Source organism: Malaclemys terrapin, chromosome 1 (genome assembly GCF_027887155.1).
Source record: "Malaclemys terrapin pileata isolate rMalTer1 chromosome 1, rMalTer1.hap1, whole genome shotgun sequence".
Lineage (NCBI taxonomy): Eukaryota > Metazoa > Chordata > Testudines > Emydidae > Malaclemys > Malaclemys terrapin.
This window is the reverse complement of record NC_071505.1, coordinates 349,306,424-349,325,178: the sequence shown is the minus strand read 5'-3', so window position 1 is coordinate 349,325,178 and position 18,755 is coordinate 349,306,424. Positions and strand designations below refer to the sequence as shown.

Genomic DNA, 18,755 nt, shown 5'->3' with positions numbered 1-18,755 from the left:
CTCTGAATCAGTGACCTGACCTCTTCATTATTTATCAACCCCCATTTGTTGCATCATCTGCAAACTTCTTCGATATTCAGGCATGAGAAGGGTTGGCAGGTGAGTTGCTGACTCATGTCTCTGCTTACACTTGTTAGTTACCACCTGTAACTTTTGCCTCAGGCAAATCTGGATGTCTGCAAGAAAGTGTCTCACCAAAAGAAACAAGGGAAGTAACTGAGGTGCCGGCCTGTAGTCCAAACTACCACGACACTTGTGCCCCCCATACCCATTCTCTTGAGTACAAAGTCGTAGAGCACCATGAGAATGTCTTTTTCCCTGAGAGAAACTTGTCTCCATTCCAATATAGGAACTGCATCGTGGATCAGACCTATGGTCCATTTAGTCCAGTGTCCTCTCTCTGACAGTGAGAGCCAGAGTTGCTGCAGTACAAGGTGTAAGAAACCCACAGAGGGATGACCTGACTATCAGGAGGGTGTCACCTGAATGCCTAACATCTAGAAATTGGCTTGTGTCCTGAAACACGTGGCCTTATAGGCTTTCCAAAATGTTCATTTAGCTGTAACTATTCTAACTGGATAGTGACACTATCCAGGTATATGTCCAAACCCTTCCTGATTCTTCCTTAGCACCTGGCCTCAACTTCCTTTTGTGGCAACAAGATCCTCAGTTTAATCAGGCATCAAGTGAATATAGCATTCTTTTTTATCTGTTTTGAATTTGCCATGTTTCAGTGTAATTGAATGTCCTCTTGATCTTGTCTTAGAGAGTAGATTGAGTATGTGTTCTCCCTCTCTCCTTCCAGTCAGTATTCTACAGACTTTTCTCATATCTCCTCTTATTCATCTCTTTGTAAGGTAGCAATCCCAATCTTTTCAACCTCTTTCTTTGATCATTCTCATTGCCCTTCCCTGAACCCTTCTAGTTCTCCAATATCCTGTGTGGGAAGGGTGCCCAGTACTACACAGAGGAGTCCAGAAGAGGGTGAAACATTGACTGACTGATCTCATGGCATTGTATTTTCTGTGTGATTTCCCATCCCCCTCCTCCTGGATTCCAATGTTTTGCTTAGTTTCTGTCCCTGCTTGCTCTGAGAGCAGGGTTTCATAGGGCTCTGTACCACGACACCCAGATCCCTGTCCTAAGCTCAGACAGTTAATTTACAACCATGTTAGGTGTTTGAGGAGTTCAAGCTCTTTCCTCCAATGGGCATACATGTTGCAGTTATTGACATTGAAGGTCATGTGCCATTCACGTGGATGGGTTAGCTCCCTCTGAGGACTTCTCGGGACTTGACGATGACCTAAATAATTTGATGCCATCTGCAAATGTTGCCACCTCACTGCTGACCCCCCCTGTTCTAGATTGTTAATAGCTATCAAATATTTATTATAAAGTGTTTAACCCCCTACCTGTGCTTTTCTCCCTTCACAGGCACTCTGAGCATTTCTGAATCCGATTGACGCATTGGCCACCTCATGGAAGCTTTCAACCTGACCACCTCTGACCCATCACCATTTATCCTAATTGGCATCCCTGGCCTAGAAGCTGCCCATGTCTGGATTTCCATCCCTTTCTCTATATTCTACATTGTCGGCCTGTTTGGAAATTTCATGCTTCTGTTTGTTGTAGGCAAAGATAAAACCCTACACAAGCCAATGTACCTGCTGATCTGCATGCTGGCGCTCACAGACATCGGCACATCTACCTCCGTTGTGCCAAAGGCACTCTGTATATTTTGGTTCAATTTGAAGGGCATTACTGTGGGTGGCTGCCTCACCCAGATGTTCTTTCTTCATGTGATTTCTATTATGGAGTCAGCTGTCCTCGTGACAATGGCCTTCGATCGCTATGTTGCCATTTGCAACCCTCTGAGATATGCCACCATCCTCACCAATGCACGAATAGCTAAGCTAGCGCTCGTGGGTTTGATAAGAGCTGTTCTCCTCATGCTGCCCCTACCCCTGCTTCTCATTAGGCAGCCATTCTGTGCCAACCACATTATCCCCCACACTTACTGCGAGCACATGGCTGTGGCGAAGATGTCATGTGGGGACACCACTGTGAACAGGACGTACGGCTTGGTGATGGCATTTGTAGTCATTGGGTTAGATCTGACACTGGTTGCCCTGTCCTACAGTCTGATCATCAGGGCCGTCCTCAGAATCTCCTCCAAGAAAGCCTACCAGAAAGCCCTCAACACCTGCACAGCCCACATCTGTGTGATGATGACGTCTTTTACTCTATTCTTTTTCTCCACTCTGACACACAGGTTCGGTCAGCGCATCACTCCTCATGTTCACATCATCTTGGCAAACTTTTTCTTCCTCATCCCCCCCGTGATCAACCCGATCATTTATGGGGTCAAAACCAAAGAGCTTCGTGACAAAGTGGTCAAATACATCTGCAGAAGATGATCGCCTGGATCACTGACGTTAATCCTCTGTGACAAGAGGGAGAAAGGATATCTCCTCATTAATCAAGAGTACTCTGTCCCACTTTGGCTGAGCTCAACATTGTACAAGTTCACAGTCTGAAAAGTTGCTCACACCAAATGTTTTATCACTCCATCACCAAGCACTGCTCTCTCGGTTGTGTAGTTCCCTCTCTTTGACCATCATGTGATTTCTTTCGGCATCACCAATCACTTCCCAACCCCACACAGCCTGTCACTCAGCCTTTTCATGACTTCCAGACTACCAGAAGATACTGCAGCTTTCTGAAGCAAGGTGGCTTTGCATTAGTCCCTCTGTGAACAGGGTTCTTGATCAGTTTGACGAACAAAAGCTACGCTTTCAGATAGCCAAAAAAAAAAGACAGAAACTACAATCCTGAACTTCTTTTTCATATGTGCAGTGATCCAGTGAGTAAAATTTACCTAATTTTGCTATATCCAGTAATTCAGGAAGCCTGTAGGATAAACCAAATGTTACGGTTGGAAAATGATAATACAGGAAATCTGCGGCAGGAATTGAGGACATTATTCTAGAGCTTGTTGGTGAGAATTGTGAAACCTCGTATTTTGAGAAGGGGACTGCTGTATTAAACTATAACAATAACCGTTGAGTTAAATTATTGACCACTTTGCACAGTCGCTTTTCAGTAAGAACTTTCAGAACCGACACTAACTCTTCACATTGTCAAAGATGTCAAAAGTAGACATTGAGATTCCATGTTGACATTTTTGAAAGAGATGAAACAGAGATTTCCACCAAATGTTGAGGTGATTGAATTGCTTGCAGTACTAAGTCCTTCTACTGCGCTCACCTTGGCATAACCTAGATTGGCTGATATCTCATTTTTGCCATTGGTTTGTGGAGACTTTGGACAGTTGGAGCAGCAATGGAGAGTTTTGCCTATGGTTCTCCGGCTCATGCTCAGAAAAACCAAGTTGAGCAGTTTGGGGTTGAAGTTCTCCAACACACGGATTCAGCTGAGGACAAAGACTTTAGTGAACTTGGCTTGTTTGCTCTTTCATTACTGTTGCTACCTTTTAGCAACACTGCAGTTTAATGATTATTTTTTTCAGATGAACTTGATAAAAACAAAACTGCAACAAGACACTAGAGAAAGTTTTAGAAAATATCTTATTAAGGTGTATATGAAACTATGAATATCTGTTGTGAAATGTTTGCACCAATGAAAGAAATGATTGCTCTGGTCATTGCTGATATATATGAGCAGCAGCAGAAGCATTCTACTCTGAACAAAGACAGCGAGTATGAAATGTTGCCTTTTAGAGACTAACAGAAACAACCTAATTAAATTCAAAATATGAACATTGGCTTCCGTCATCGAATGCCATTAGAAATAAATAACATAATAAGTGTTTTTTCCCATGTCCACAGAGTGAGGTTCCTTGGTTCCTTGAACATTTCTCAGTTTTTCAAATTATTATTTAATAAATTATATTTGGGTCCTACTTCCTAGAGCTTGAGGGTATGTGGCCACTGACAGAGCAGATGCCTTACTTCATAGAATATCAGGGTTTGAAGGGACCTCATGCGGTCATTTAGTCCAACCCCCTGATTCCTAAATGGCCCCCTCAAGGATTGAACTCACAACCCTGGCTTTAGCAGGCCAATACTCAAACCACTGAGTTCTTCCCCCTTAACTGTGGTATAATCACAGCTTAGAGCCAGGGCCTGGGCAGGAGGCCTGCGTTGTGTGAAGAACAAACTGGAAAAGTGTCTTACATTCCAGAGATGGCTGTTTGTTTTGTTCCCCATGCCCACAGAGCCAAGTTCCTTGTTTCCTTGAACATTTCTCAGTTTTTCATTTTTTTTTAAATTGCTGTTTAATAAATTACATTTGGGTTGAACTTAGTGTAGTGATCAGTGGGTTAGGAAAGCATCCAGTGTGAAGAGAGTACCCCGTAGTGAGGACACTCTAGCCCCTGTCCTAAGTGACTATGATGAGAATGGGTCTTCAGCTTGCCAGGAATCCTGGGCCCAGCTGTGTCACCATTTCCATACAGGAGTGTGGAAGGGGAGTCCTTCAGATGAGGCAGGTCTCCGGGTAAAGGGAGTGGGCACTCAGACCCTTCTCTAGCCAATACCCCTGGGGTAGTGCAGAAGCCAGGAAAGTTCCCCACAATAGTTCCTAACTTACATTAGGGACCTGGGACAAACTCCTGGGTTGGATTTTAGTGACATGTAACAAGATGTGTAACATCTTCATATAAATGATGAAAGCTGAAATGTGTATAAGGTGAATGTAACATCACTGCATGAGATGGCTTCCCAGAGACTGATATCATATACAATCTTTTCCCTGTATTATTTTATTAATGGGTTAGAGCAATAAACTTGACACTGATCATTTGCCCTCTTGAACGTATTTCATAACAAATGAAAGCTTGGTCAAGGAATTGACTACACAGTTGATCAACAACCAGGATGAATCACTTCTTCCTCTCAGATTCAGAATTTAGACATAATGAAGGCACCCACAGAAATTATTCCCCTGAGAAAAAGGGCTGATGAAGTTTACAAGCCTTCAGCATTAACAAAATTAATGGGAAAGTTTAGTTTTGTTTTTCTCATTGTGCCCCCAAAAAAGTTTCTGGAAATGGTAAATGCTTTTTTCAAAACTGCTACAACCCAGAGACACAGATCTATACAAAGTAGCAGTATTATTTTCCACAGCCACTGAACTTTTAGCTACATTTGAAAATGTGGTCCAAGAAGCCAAACATTCAACAAGTAAATGATCAGAAAAATGGGGCAGAGAAATCAAGTGTGAAGAGAAGTGCTTAAGGAAGGCAAAAATACAGGGGAGCAGCTCATTTTGTGGCAGAGCAGGGAGGAGAGCAGACCTCCTACTGGCAGCTACAGTGGAGCTGAGCTGAGGGAAGTTTCTCCTACATCATCCAACAATGAAATAACATCAGACCCTCGCAGATAGCAGCTGGCTTGGAAAAGTGTGTGCCCGGGCAAAGTCAGCCACAGCTACCCCGGAACCAACTTGGGTGCTTTCTGATCACAGCCCGGTGTGATCTGCACTCTGTCAAGGCAGAGCTGACCTTTAAGGGAGGTGATGGAATGGACAGCCCAGGGCTCTGGTGCCAGCCATGTCCCAGGCTCAGTCAGTAGTGAAGAAGAGACACCAAAAACCTGGGTGAGCTGCCCCAGTAGCAGTCTGCAGAGACTAGGCCAAACTCTCTGCTCAGAAATTGGGAAAGCAGCTGGGCAGTGACTCAGTCTGTGCAAGCAGAACAGACCTTGGGGAGAGGTTGATCTATGAAGGGAAGCCAACGGAAATGCTGCATAGAAAGACTGCCTGGGAAACAGAGATGGCAAGAGCCGGGGTGGAGGGGTTTAAGGGTACACAGACCAAGTGTGTATCATCCGAGGGGGAAGACCTGTGGTAGAGGGATCAATAGTGACTGTGATCCCACTGTGGAAGCTGGGGAAGGACTATCTGGATGCCAGAAGGGCTGGACGCCCCACAGCCCAGGGAGTTGTAGAAGCTACAGCAATTGTCAGCCATGACTCCACACGGCCTCTGGGACTGGTGTCTGCTGAGTCAGCTAGCCTCAGTGGCTGGGTCACATCCAGCCCTGGGAAACGGCCCCTGCATTACGACCACATGCGCCCCCTACTCAGGAATTGGAGAAGTGTCACTGAGGAGACACAAGAGATCTTATTGGATCATCAAAGGCCCACCTAACCCCTGCACTGGGCAATGATCCAGGGCAGGTCAGTTCTTGAGGGGACACCTACCCCACCTCTGTTACACTGGGAAACTTCCTGGTTGGCTACGTAGACAACCCCCCAGGACACCCTGCTGCATTCCCTGGCCCAGAGCCGTGTCTCACCACCATCTGGTGCCTCGTGGAGCTGTAGGGCACTGATTGGCTATGCGTTTGAGTGCCAGCACCCACTGCAAGCCTTGGTCACTGGCCTGGAAAATATGGCTACGCAGCTGGCTGCCCTGACTCAAGCAGATACAGGCAGCCTGAGTCATGGCTTACCATGGCTGTAGAGAAGATGGAGTGAGCTATTTACAATGGCCCAGAATACTGAGAGAAGCCAATTCCCCATCACAAGTTCTCCACACCACAGTGGCCACCTCAGACCAGCAGGCCCCCTGGCTGTGGTGGGAATGGAGCCCCACGGTGATGGGAACCATTTTGGTGAGATGCCATCTCCCGAACCACAAACGGCCCTGATCTTTACACCCCTTACCTCCCTTGGTGCCAAACACCACCCCCTTTAAATTGTATTCAGGCCCATAGTGCCCTGAGGGTCAGAATCCCATGGCAAGGTTTCTTGGTCACCGCATGTCCCAGGAGAAATCACCTCAGCAGCCCATTTGCTTCAGTCTCCAGTGTAAGCTCGACTCAGGGCACTTGGAATCCCACTACTGAGTCCATGAGATGGTGGCCAGCATGGACCATGGTGGGGTTAACACATGGATGGCTTGTGTGAACACCATACATCTGTGGCATGGTGGTACATCACCCATGGTGCAGTCTATGCGCCAGCCCTCCCTCCATGCCCATGTACAGCACCAAACTGGGAGCCACCTGTCTTGTCACCCCACTGAAAAGAAGACATTTATAGAGATACTGAAGGAGAGCACACAGTCTGGTAAGCTCGCCAGCCCCCTAAAGAGACAGGCAGAGGTGGGAGGGATTAGATGGGTCACGCTGACTGCTCTGGGAAAGCAATGACTGAGGTAGGTTCCCCCCCCACCCACCCACACACACTATTAAAGCATTCAGGGTTTTGTACTTGAGATGCTTTCTGAGTTGGGAGTCACTCTACACTGAGGCATTGGAAGTTTTTTTGTTTCCCCATGTACTCCACTAGATTGGGCTGAAGTAGAGATTAGATGTTTTTTTTTGCCCAGACTTTGATCTCCTCGGACAGAATGAAACAAATAATTGCAATCCAAGGTCCTTGTTAGGCTGAGTTGCAGATAAATCGTTGGTGTATAAGTAAAGTTGTCCTACAATTCCAAATAGGAAAGCTACCAAGGGGAGATATGCATCCGAAGAAGTGGGCTGTAGTCCATGAAAGCTTATGCTCTAATACATTTGTTAGTCTCTAAGGTGCCACAAGTACTCCTGTTCTTTTTTCAAGGGGAGCTCGGATCACAGTCACCCCCAACCATTTGTCTCTGGCAGAAGTCTCTCAATAACCATTTCTGTGCAGGAAGGGCAAAATCTCAATCGCTCAAAAGTGACACACAAACATCACTAGACTCTATCCCACATGGAGTTTGAGCTTTTTCTTTCATATAGCTTCAGTATGTAGTAACAAATAAAAATTTATATCTAGATTTGATAGCCAGCTTACTGCCCCACCCCCATCTTCCTACCCTGCCAGCAGAGGGTCCCTCACCAGGGATCAGTCCTAGCTGGTGTCAGTCTGAGACCTTCTGGACAATGGGTACCAGGACTGGAGAGCACAATAGTGCTTGCCCTTCTCCCGCATACGTAGCCGCATTGTAGAGTAAGAGAACTGTGCCCTTGTACCATTGGCTGAGACCATAGCTAGTGAGACAGTGCAGCCCTGCCATGCACAGAGTTCATAGACAATGGTTACAATTACTGGGTGGCCGCCATTTTTTATTGGTGGGAAAATGAGAAAAGTTTGCTTAGAGATGGGTTTATTTTGAAATAAATACACAGTGGGTTGTTTGCCTCAGAGCGTAGAGGGTAGGACAGAGGGGGGAGTTGTTTTGTTATTCAGACACTGAATTACAGCAAGCAAGGGACCCCTAGCCTTGTGGTCTGCAGGGCCCCCGCTTGCAAGAACAGAGCTGGCATTATGATGAATCATTCCCGTATCTTGTGCCAGTATAGCCACATGTAGAGCAGCTGGCAGTACTTTACACACAGAGAAAAGACATTGTCAATTGTTAGGCTGAACAACAGTGTGCAAGACTCAGTTTTCCTGACAATCTTGAGCCCCTGGTATCAGCAAATAATTTCTTCACTCCCAGGGGAGGCTCTCAAGCTGTAGTTCTCCAGGGTCTATTTTCTGCTAATCCCACTCCTCACAGAGCCAGGGGAATTGTCCGGGAGTCCTGGCCAATCTGAGAGACTGCAGGGACTGTACAGGGGATTCATAAAGGTTGCTCCCCAGCATGGTGAGTGTCAGACATGTGAGATTCGTACCTTGACTCTTAGGGCTCTGCCTTCCTGTCGCTGTGAGGAGATTTCTTCTCTCTGCTGAGCAGGATTTTGGTGAGTTGCCTGTTTGTGCACTGACGTTAGTGGCAAGGGCTCAAGAAGGATTCCAGGGTAAAAGTCACAGAGAGTCCTGTGGCACCTTTAAGACTAACAGATGTATTGGAGCATAAGCTTTCGTGGGTGAATACCCACTTCGTCAGACGCATGTAAAAGTAAAGGGTAAAATCAAGCACCATCTGGGGAGAGATTCCGCAGCACGATGACTTGAACTGTTTAGTATTGTTAGAAATACCAAGAGATTTCCTGGTAAAATTGAAAATACAAATGTGCTAGAAATAGTTGAGCCAAATATTTGTTTTTAAAATCAGTTCCTTGTCTCTTACTGTGTCCTTCTACACTGCCCTATTTGGAAGTGCAGCCAAAGTCTCTGCAGTGGGGTTCTGTGTTACCAGAGGGTTCACAACAAGAATGGGTCACACTCTGGCCAGGTTCTACTCGCACATTCTGCCTTCAGTGGGTCACTCTGGATCGAAACTAGACTCCTTGATAGCAAAATCAGGGCCCACGTGTTTTGGAATCCCCGTCTTTCATACCCAGTCTTGGAACACCACATAAATTGGGGGTTTACTTCAGACTCTTTCAGCACCCTAACAGAAATGTGTTCTCTGTAGCAGGACCCGAACCCATGATTTTTGCAGCTTGTAGCCAAAAGTTAAAAATGTAGGGTGAATCTGGTCCCATTGAGGTCAATGCCAAGGCTCTGAAATCAGCCTCGAGTTCACCCTAAATCCACATGTAGGGACTGAAATAAATGGCCTGATTTACACTGGCCATGAGCCTCCAGTGACTTCAACTGGAGTTGTCCTGTGACCTCTAACAATGGGTGAGCTTGTTTGAACCAAAATGAATTGAAAGGAGAGTTGGTGAAATCTTAATCTCACAGGCTTAGTGATTCAGAACTCTTAGGCTAGGTCTACACTATGGGGGAGGGAGGTCGACCTAAGATACGCAACTTCAGCTACATGAATAGCGTAGTTGAAGTTGCGTATTTTAGGTCGACTTACCTGACTGTGAGGACGGCGGCGAGTTGACCGCTGCCGTGCCGCCGTCAACTCTGCTTCCACCTCTTGCCGTGGTGGATTTCCGGAGTCGATGGCAGAGCCATCGGGGATCAATTTTATCGCGTCTTCACTAGACACGATAAGTCGATCCCCAATAGATTGATTGCTACCTGCCGATCTGGCGGGTAGCGAAGACGTGCCCTTAGAATAATATTTTTTGTCTAGGAGGGAGAGAAGTCTGCTCTTTCTGTCCACTGGTATCCTGGGTTCTGGAGTGGTTGAGAAGCACTAAAAGGCAATGCAAATAAAAGCATATTTCTGGCATTGACGAAATCATGTGATGTTGGAAATCTGAGCTTGGGAGGTCCAGGAACACACAGTCAGGGCCGGCTCCAGGCACCAGCCTGGCAAGCAGGTGCTTGGGGCGGCCGCTCCGGAGAGGGGTGGCACGTCCAGGTTTTCGGCGGCAATTTGGCGGACGGTCCCTCACTCCCGCTGGGAGCAAAGGACCTCCCGCCGAATTGCCGCCACAGATCGCGATCGCGATCGTGGCTTTTTTTGGGGGGGGGAGGGGCTGCTTGGGGCGGCCAAAACCCTGGAGCCGGCCCTGCACACAGTATGTGTATGTGGAGGGGCAGGAGGCATGTTGTGCTGAAACTGAGTGAAATATGGAGTGGACATCCTGCCTAATGCACAGACCAAAGAGGCCTAACGAGGACTGGTATGGGGCGGGGATGTTTCTCAGACTGGAATGGAATGAGGGCCACACTGTAACAGATTGTCTCTGATACTGTCTGCCATCCGGACCATCCCTCCTCCCGTGAACAGCCCCACTACAGACTCCTGGCAACATCAGCAATTGCGAACACGTCAAAGCAGCCTCAGGAAGGCGTGTCTGGGTTTCCAATGGGCTGCAATATGTCAAAGCTTTGTATCAGGGGGTAGCCGTGTTAGTCTGTATCTACAAAAACAACAAGGAGTCTGGTGGCACCTTAAAGACTAACAGATTTATTTGGGCATAAGCTTTCATGAGTAAAAACCTCACTTCTTCGGATGCTTTGTGTCATTTTGAGAAAGAGTTGCTCACTCTGGCTCCTTTTAATCTTCACGTCCTCTCTCCTTCCCACTGGGTCTGTCCCTCTCTCCTTCCCTGCACAGGCTGAGCTGTTGCTGGGGTTCCCTTCACCCCAGAAAGGCAACTCAGGCTGATCTCCCCTTTTCCCCGGTGCAGAAAGACACTGAGTTTAACCTAGTCTGAGGAGGTATTTCTGTGAGCTGTCGCTGTGGGGTCTGGCACCTGAGTGAGGGGTATCGCTGTGTGGCAGGGATGGAAGTTGTGTGGGGTGGGGTGGGGACCTGCCCTGCCAAACCACAGAACTGCAGCCTGGGTGTCACAACCTTTACTCAGTTTTCAATCCAAATGCTGTTATGTAACTTCAGGCATTTTGCCAGTGGAAAGAACCATTGACCTTTGTGTGACATGGCACCCCATATTCTTCATAGTGATATTATGATATGATCTTGGGGTCCGTGGGGGTTCCGCTTTTGGTCTAGATAGCTGGTTGGGGAGGGCCTAGTCAGGGCAATGAGCCATTAGGGAAAACAATAGGCCTTAGGAAACACTTATCTCCCACCTGTTGAGCCTCCCTGAGAATTCTCTAGACAGCCTATAAGTAAGGATAAGATTTAGTCATGGGCATTTTTAGAATAAAATCATGAACATTTCACGGGCAATAAACCAATATTCACAGCCCAGTGACTAGTCCATGACTTGTACATGAAACCCCAGATTAAGTTTTTGGTGTTCTGGAGGTGTCTGGGGGGGTGCAGCTGCAGCTCTGGAGGGAGGATCTGGGGTACCCACTGGTGCTGGGTGCGGTTCAGGGTGACTGCTTGTTCTAGGTGTGGCCTCCAAGACATCTTCTGCTTCTGGGAGGGGGCTTCTGGGATGCCCATTGGTGCTTGGGAGGATGGCGGCGGCGGGGGGGGGAAATGGCCAAGGACCACAGCAGCCACTGCTAGTGGGGGATATCCCAGAAGTGCTGCAATGCTCCTGGTGGGGGGCAACACTGCCAGTCCGGGACCGCTGCACTGCTGCGAGCAGGGGTGGCCTGGGACTGCTGTGTAGCGACCTGGTGGTTGGCGGCTCAGCCAGCCTGTGACTGCCACACTGCTGCTAGCGTGGGGGAGTCCAGGACTATCACCCCTGCTGTCGAGCAGCGGCCCAGGACCGCCACTTTTGCAGGGTGGGGGGTAGTGCAGTTGGCACAAGGTCTGCCAGTGCTTCTCGGGTGGCCCTTGGTTAGTCACCCCTGCCACCTGAAGAAGTCACAGAGGTCCCAAAAGTCATGTAATCCATTACTACTGTGACTTTCATGACAGACTCGCAGCCTTACCTCTAAGTAATGGATGCTGTGACTCTACAAAAGCATGTGACCAGGCCACATAACTCTGGCCTCCATCTTGGGGAGTTTGTACTTTTCCCACAAACTGGTCTGGGAACCAAGATTTCAAACAAAAGGTCCCAGACATATACTAAAGCTATATAAGGCAGGGAGTGACATCAACAGAGGTTCTTCACTCCCCACAGAGGATTCCTGGGAACAACTGAGGAAAAAACAGTGAACTGGAAGAAGTGCTGGACCCAGACTAAAAGGATTTCTAACCTGTGTATGGAAACCTGAGAAACCCACGCTTAAAAGCAAATTCAGCTTGTGCCTTGAGACTTTTCCAGACTGCTTGTATCATCAATCAGGGTGAGAAACTGCTAAATCATAGTCAATTTAACTAGTGTGCTAAGCTTAGTTTGTGTTTTTGTTTATTTGCTAGGTAATCTGCTTTGATCTGGTTGCAATCCCTTATAATCACTTTAAATCCATTTGTTGTACTTAATAAACTTGTTTTTATGTTTTAATCTAAACCCAGTATGCCTTGAAGTGAAGTGTCTACGGCGGGGGCGGGGGGGTCATCTCAGCTTGGTTACCACAAGTGTGTATTGTCCTCCCCATGTTCAGGGAGGGGCGAACAGGGTAACTAATTCATACTGGTCGGAGTTTGGACCATGGCAGGATGGTACAGCTCTGGGGTCCTAGGCTAGAGAGCTAGTGGTTATTTTGGCTTTAGCCTCTACATTGCTGGTTCATGCAGTGGCTGGTCAGGGAGCCTGGATTGTTCCTCACTATGTGAATGCTGATGGAGGTGTAGGACCTGGAGCGGGTCTGCAGTGGGTCACAACAACACACTGAGACAGGGATCCAAGGCTGGTGAGTCAGCGGACTCAGTGACACCCAGCTCCAGGTGGCACCTTGGGGGAACTCTTCACACTTTGCTCCTCAACTGCTTCAATCTCCCATCATACTCTGACACCCTCTCTGTCGTCTACTTCCCCATCCCAGTCTGCCCTGATTCCAAAAACATGCTGGTCACGAGAGTCTTCTCATGCTACCCTGTCATCCCTGGCCCCCAATAACTCTGAGCTGCCCCATGCTCCCCACAACTCTTCTTCTGCAGAGGGTGAGGTGCCTCTCATCACTCCTCTTCCCTTGGCTGGGGGGTCATCAGTGACCATGTCTCAACGGTGAGAAATTTCACACACGAGTGTCAAATTTCCATGCAGGCACCTGTGCGGCTTCTCTTGTTACACCCATACACATCGCGGGATGCTTCAACGACTGTTTTACAGGAACAACTCGTAAGCTGAGAAATATGCACACTACATAATGAGAGCGGGGAACTCTGGGACATGCCTGAAACCGGGGGCCACTGGGACACGGATATTAAACCCCGGATGCTCTGGGACCATTACATAGCCAGCTCTGTTAGTCAACGGCGAGGGTTGTACATTCATTCCCCAGTGCGATTTTATGGGTCAAGTCATTATTTTTTTCACCTAAAACCTTCATCCGTGCAGTGCCTGACGGGACCCATCAGACTTGTGAAATACACACCTAGTGTAACATTTCCAAGGTGTCACAGTCAAATGAGAATTTCTCCACATATGGCTAAATTCAACACCATCATGAATTGAAAAAATGCCTTCAGTATGTTCAGGCATGAGCTTGCAGGGAAAACGCCTCCATCTGACTCGGGACTGGACCAGTGCATTCCAAGGCCAGACGGGATCATAGTGATCATCTAGTCTGTATAACACAGGCTTGTATAACACGGGCCTCAGAATTTCCCCAAAATAATTCCTAGAGCAGATCTTTTAGAGAAACATTCAACCTTGATTTAAAAATTCTCAGTGACGAAGGATCTGCCAAGACCCTTGGTAAATTGTTCCAATGTTTAATTATTCTTACCATTTAAAAATGTATGTCTTATTTCCAGACAGAATTTCTATAACGTCAACTTCCAGCCATTGGATCCTATGACACCACTGTATGCTAGCCTGAAAAGCCTATTATTAGCCTATTCCTATATAAAGCCTATTCCTGGTGTAGGTACTTATAGACTGTCATCAAGTCACCCCTTCACCATCTTTGCTAAACTACACAGGTTGAGATCTTTGAGTCTATCAGTATACAGCAGGCTTTCTAATCTTTAACTAATTCTTGTGATAATTCTCTGAACCCTCTTCAGTGTATCAACATCCATCTTTAATCATGGACACCAGAACTGGACAGAGGATTCCAGCAGCAATCACACCAGTGCTAAATATACAGGTAAAATAACTTCTCTACCTCTCCTTCAGATTTCCCTGGTTATCATCGCAGGCTCTTTTGGTCACAAGGTCACACTGGGAGTTCATGTTTAGCTAATTACCCCTTCAAGCCCCAAATCTAGTTCAGAGTCATTGCACTTTCCACGATACCCCTCCATCGTGTGAGCATTGCCTACGTTCTTTGTTTCCAGATTGTAGCGGGGCAACGACTCACCAGCGTGGCGTCTCCTGATGGTTATCCAGGGAATTAGCTCTTTTCACTCAGGAGCACTCTCTGCAGGCCGGGATACTGCTTGCCACTGTCCCCGGAATCCCTCCCAGACCCCAGTGTCCCTTACATCGGGTTTCCGCTCCGTGCAGAACCCTGCAGTCTCACTGGGTCTCACCTCTCTGGGGAACCCCCAACCCCCTGTCCCCACCTCGCCTCAGTCTTGGCTACTGCCAGTCACCATCTAGCCCCTGCTCACTGGGGCTGACTGCAGTATAAATGCCACTCATCATCGGCAAGGAGGGTTTCCTGCCTCTGCCTACCCTTGGGCTGCCCCTCTGCAACCCCAGTACCATTCCCAGCCTTTAGCAAGGCCTGCAGCCTGGGGGTTTTCCAGGCCGGAGCGCCCCAGCTCCTCTGGCCTTTCCCCAGCCCTGCTCCACTTTAGGTACGCTGCTCAGCTCCCAGCAGCCAGGCCCATCCTTCTCAACATCCAGAGAAATAGATTATTTCTGTTTAGCTTCTGCCCCCAGCTCTCTTATAAGGGCCAGCTGGGCCCTCATTCAGCCAGCCACAGCTGTGGTCAGCCTCCCACTCAGCTTCCCCAGCCGTTCTTAATCCCTCTTCTTTGCTGCAGCCCTCCCAAGGGCTGCTTTTACCCTTTCAGGGCCGGAGCAGGGTGACCACCCCGCTACACAAATGTAGATATTTACAGGGCTATATTACAACACATGTTGGTTGCTTCAACCCAGTTTGCCAATCAATTCAGATTGCTCTGAATCAGTGACCTGTCTTCTTCATTATTTGTGATCCCCCAATTTTCACATCATCTGTAAACTTCATCAATATTCAGTCAAGAGATGGGTTAGCATGTGTGTTGCTGACACATCTCTCTTACACTTGTCAGTTAGCACCTGTCACTTATGTTTCAGACAACGCTGGGTGCCCTCAAGAAAGTGCCTCACCAAAAGAAACCAGGAAAGTTACCGAGGTGCCGTCCTGTAGCCTGAAATACCACAACACTTGTGTCCTAGTGCCCATTGTCTTGATTACAAATCATAGACCTGCATGGAAATGTCTGTTTCCATGAGGGAAACCTGGCTTCTTTCCAAAATAGGAACTGCATCGTGGATCAGACCTATGGTCCATCTAATTCTGTGTCCTCTCTCCGACAGTGACAGCCCCAGGTGCTGCAGTAATACACGGGCGTATAGACTTTCCAAAATATTTATTTAGCTGTAACTCTTGTAACTGGAGAGTGTCACTATCCATGTCAATGTTCAAACCCTTCCTGATTCCTGCTTAGCTCATGGCCTCCGCTACCTTTTGTGGCAATGAGTTCCGCAGTTTAATTAGGCATCAAGTGAAGAAAGCATGCGTTTTTATCTGTTTTGAATTTGCCATGTTTCAGTTTTATTGAAAGTTGTCTTGATCTTATGTTAGAGAATGGATCGAGCATGTGTTCTCCCTCTCTCCTCCAAGTGAGTATTTTACAGACTTTTCTTATATCCCCCCTTATTTATCTCCTTTGTAAGGTAACAATCCCAGTCTTTTTAACCTCTCTCATTCATCATTCCCTGAAACCCTATAGTTCTTCAATATCCTGTGTGAGAAGGGTGCCCAATACTACACAGAGGAGTCCAGAGGAAGGTGAAACATTGACTGACTGATCTCATGGCATTGTATCTTCTGTATGATTTCCCATCCCACTCCTCCTGGGTTCCAATGTTTTGCTTAGTATCTCTCCCTGCTAGCACTGTGAGCAGGGTTTCACAGAGCTCTGTCATGTGATGCCCAGATCCCTGTCCTGAGTTCATACAGTTAATTTACAACCGTGTTAGGTGTTTGGGGAGTTCCAGCCATACCCTCCAATGGGCATAAATGTTGCAGTTATTGACATTGAAGGTCATATGCCATTCACCTGGCTTGGCTAGCTCCCTCTGAGAACTTCTCTGGATTTGACTATCACTTAAATAATTTGCAAAAAGAACCGGAGTACTTGTGGCACCTTAGAGACTAACAAATGTATTAGAGCATAAGCTTTCGTGGGCTATTGCCCACTTCTTCAGTAGCCCACGAAAGCTTATGCTCTAATAAATTTGTTAGTCTCTAAGGTGCCCCAAGTACTCCTGTTCTTTTTGCGGATACAGACAAAAAAGGCTGCTACTCTGAAACCTTAAATAATTTGGTGTCATCTGCAAATGTTGCCACCTCACTGCTCAACCCCTTTCTAAATTGTTAACAGCCATAAAATATTTACTGTATTATTTGCTATAAAGTGTGTAATCCCCTCACTGTGCTTCTCTCCATTCATAGGAGCCTTGATAATTTTTGAGCCTGATCAACGCATCAACCACCTCATGGCAGATTTCAACCTCACTCTCTCTGACCCTTCATCATTCATCCTAATGGGCACCCCTGGCTTAGAAGCTGCCCATCTCTGGATTTCCATCCCTTTCTTTGCATTCTACATTATCAGCCTGTTGGGAAATTTCATGGTTCTGTTTGTTGTAGGGAAAGAGCAGACCCTGCACAAGCCAATGTACTTGCTACTCTGCATGCTGGCGCTCACAGATATCGGCATATCTACCTCCGTCATGACGAAGGCACTGTGTATATTTTGGTTCAATTTGAAAGGCATTACTGTGGGTGGCTGCCTTACCCAGATGTTTTTCCTCCACATGGTTTCTATGTTGCACTCAGCTGTACTCGTGACAATGGCCTTTGATCGCTATGTTGCCATATGCAACCCTCTGAGATATGCCACCATCCTCACCAATGCACGAATAGCTAAGCTAGGGCTCGTGGGTTTGATAAGAGCTGTTCTCTTCCTTCTGCCCCTGCCCCTACTTCTGAGTAGGCAGCCATTCTGTGGCAACCACATTATCCCTCACACATACTGTGAGCACATAGCTGTGGTGAAGATATCGTGTGGGGACACCACTGTCAACAGGGCATACAGCTTGGTGATGTTGTTTGTAGTCATTGGGTTAGATCTGACACTGGTTACCCTATCCTATGGTCTGATTATCAGGGTTGTCCTCAGAATCTCCTCCAAGAAAGCCTACCAGAAAGCCCTCAACACCTGCACAGCCCACATCTGTGTGATGATGATGTCTTTTACTCTCTTCTTTATCTCCATTCTGACAAATTGGTTCGGTCAGCAAATCACTCCCCATGTTCACATCATCTTGGCCAACCTCTTCTTCCTCATCCCCCCCATGATTAACCCGATCATTTATGGGATCAAAACCAAAGAGCTTCGTGACAAAGTGGTCAAATACACCTCCAGAAGGTGATCACCGGGGGCCATTGACTTTAATCCTCTGTAACAATAGGGGGAGAGGATATCTCCTCGTTAATCAAGGATGCTCTGTCCCACTTTGGCTGAGCTCAAAATTGTACAAGTTCACAGTATGTAAAGTTCCTCACACCTAATGTCTTACCACTAGATCACCAAGCTCTGCTCTCTCCGCTGCGAAGTTCCCCCCCTCTGACCATCACATGATCTCTTTTTGAGTATCAACCATCAGCCCAAACCCCATACACCCTTTCACTCGGCCTTTCCATGACTTCCAGACTACCAGAAGATACTGCAGCTTTCTGAAACAAGGTGACTTTGCATTAGTCCCTCTGTGAACAGGGTTCTTGATCAGTTTGACAAACTAAAGCTATGATTTCAGATAGCCAAAGACAAAGACAGAAACTACAATGCTGAAATTCTTTTTCATATGTGCAGTGATTCAATGAGTAAAATTTACCTGATTTTGTTATGTCCAGTAATTCAGGAAGCCTGGAGGATAAACCAAGTGTTACAGGTGGAAAGTGATAACACAGGAAAGCTGCTGCAGGAATTGAGGACATTCTTCTGGAGATTTTTGGTGAGAGTTGTGAAACTGTGTGTTTTTGAGAATGGGATTGCGATATTAAACTATGACAATAACTGTTGAGTCAAATTACTGACCACTTTGCACAGTCGCTTTTCAGCTGGAACTTTCAAAACTGACACTAACTCTTCACATTTTCAAAGATGTCAAAAGTAGATGTTGAGATTTCATATTGGCATTTTTGAAACAGATGAAACAGAGATTGCCACCAAATGTCGATGTTATTGAATCGCTTGCAGAACTAAGTCCTTCTACTGCGCTCAACTTGGCACAACCTAGATTGGCTGATATC

At 46.9% G+C, this 18,755-nt stretch overlaps 2 protein-coding genes across 2 annotated transcripts; both read left to right on the top strand.

The window, feature by feature from the left end:
• Positions 1 to 1,478: 1,478 nt before the first annotated feature.
• LOC128832734 (olfactory receptor 52P1-like) lies at positions 1,479 to 2,417 on the top strand. Its single transcript, XM_054020317.1, has one exon. The coding sequence runs from the start codon at positions 1,479 to 1,481 to the stop codon at positions 2,415 to 2,417; it is 939 nt and encodes a 312-aa protein (XP_053876292.1).
• A 14,519-nt stretch (positions 2,418 to 16,936) lies between these two features.
• On the top strand, positions 16,937 to 17,875 carry LOC128845697 (olfactory receptor 52P1-like). The gene has a single exon (XM_054044604.1). The coding sequence runs from the start codon at positions 16,937 to 16,939 to the stop codon at positions 17,873 to 17,875; it is 939 nt and encodes a 312-aa protein (XP_053900579.1).
• Positions 17,876 to 18,755: the final 880 nt, after the last annotated feature.

Coding starts and splice junctions, on each gene's coding strand:
- LOC128832734 (XM_054020317.1), top strand. CDS start 1,479: ATGGAAGCTTTCAACCTGACCACCTCTGACCCATCACCATTTATCCTA.
- LOC128845697 (XM_054044604.1), top strand. CDS start 16,937: ATGGCAGATTTCAACCTCACTCTCTCTGACCCTTCATCATTCATCCTA.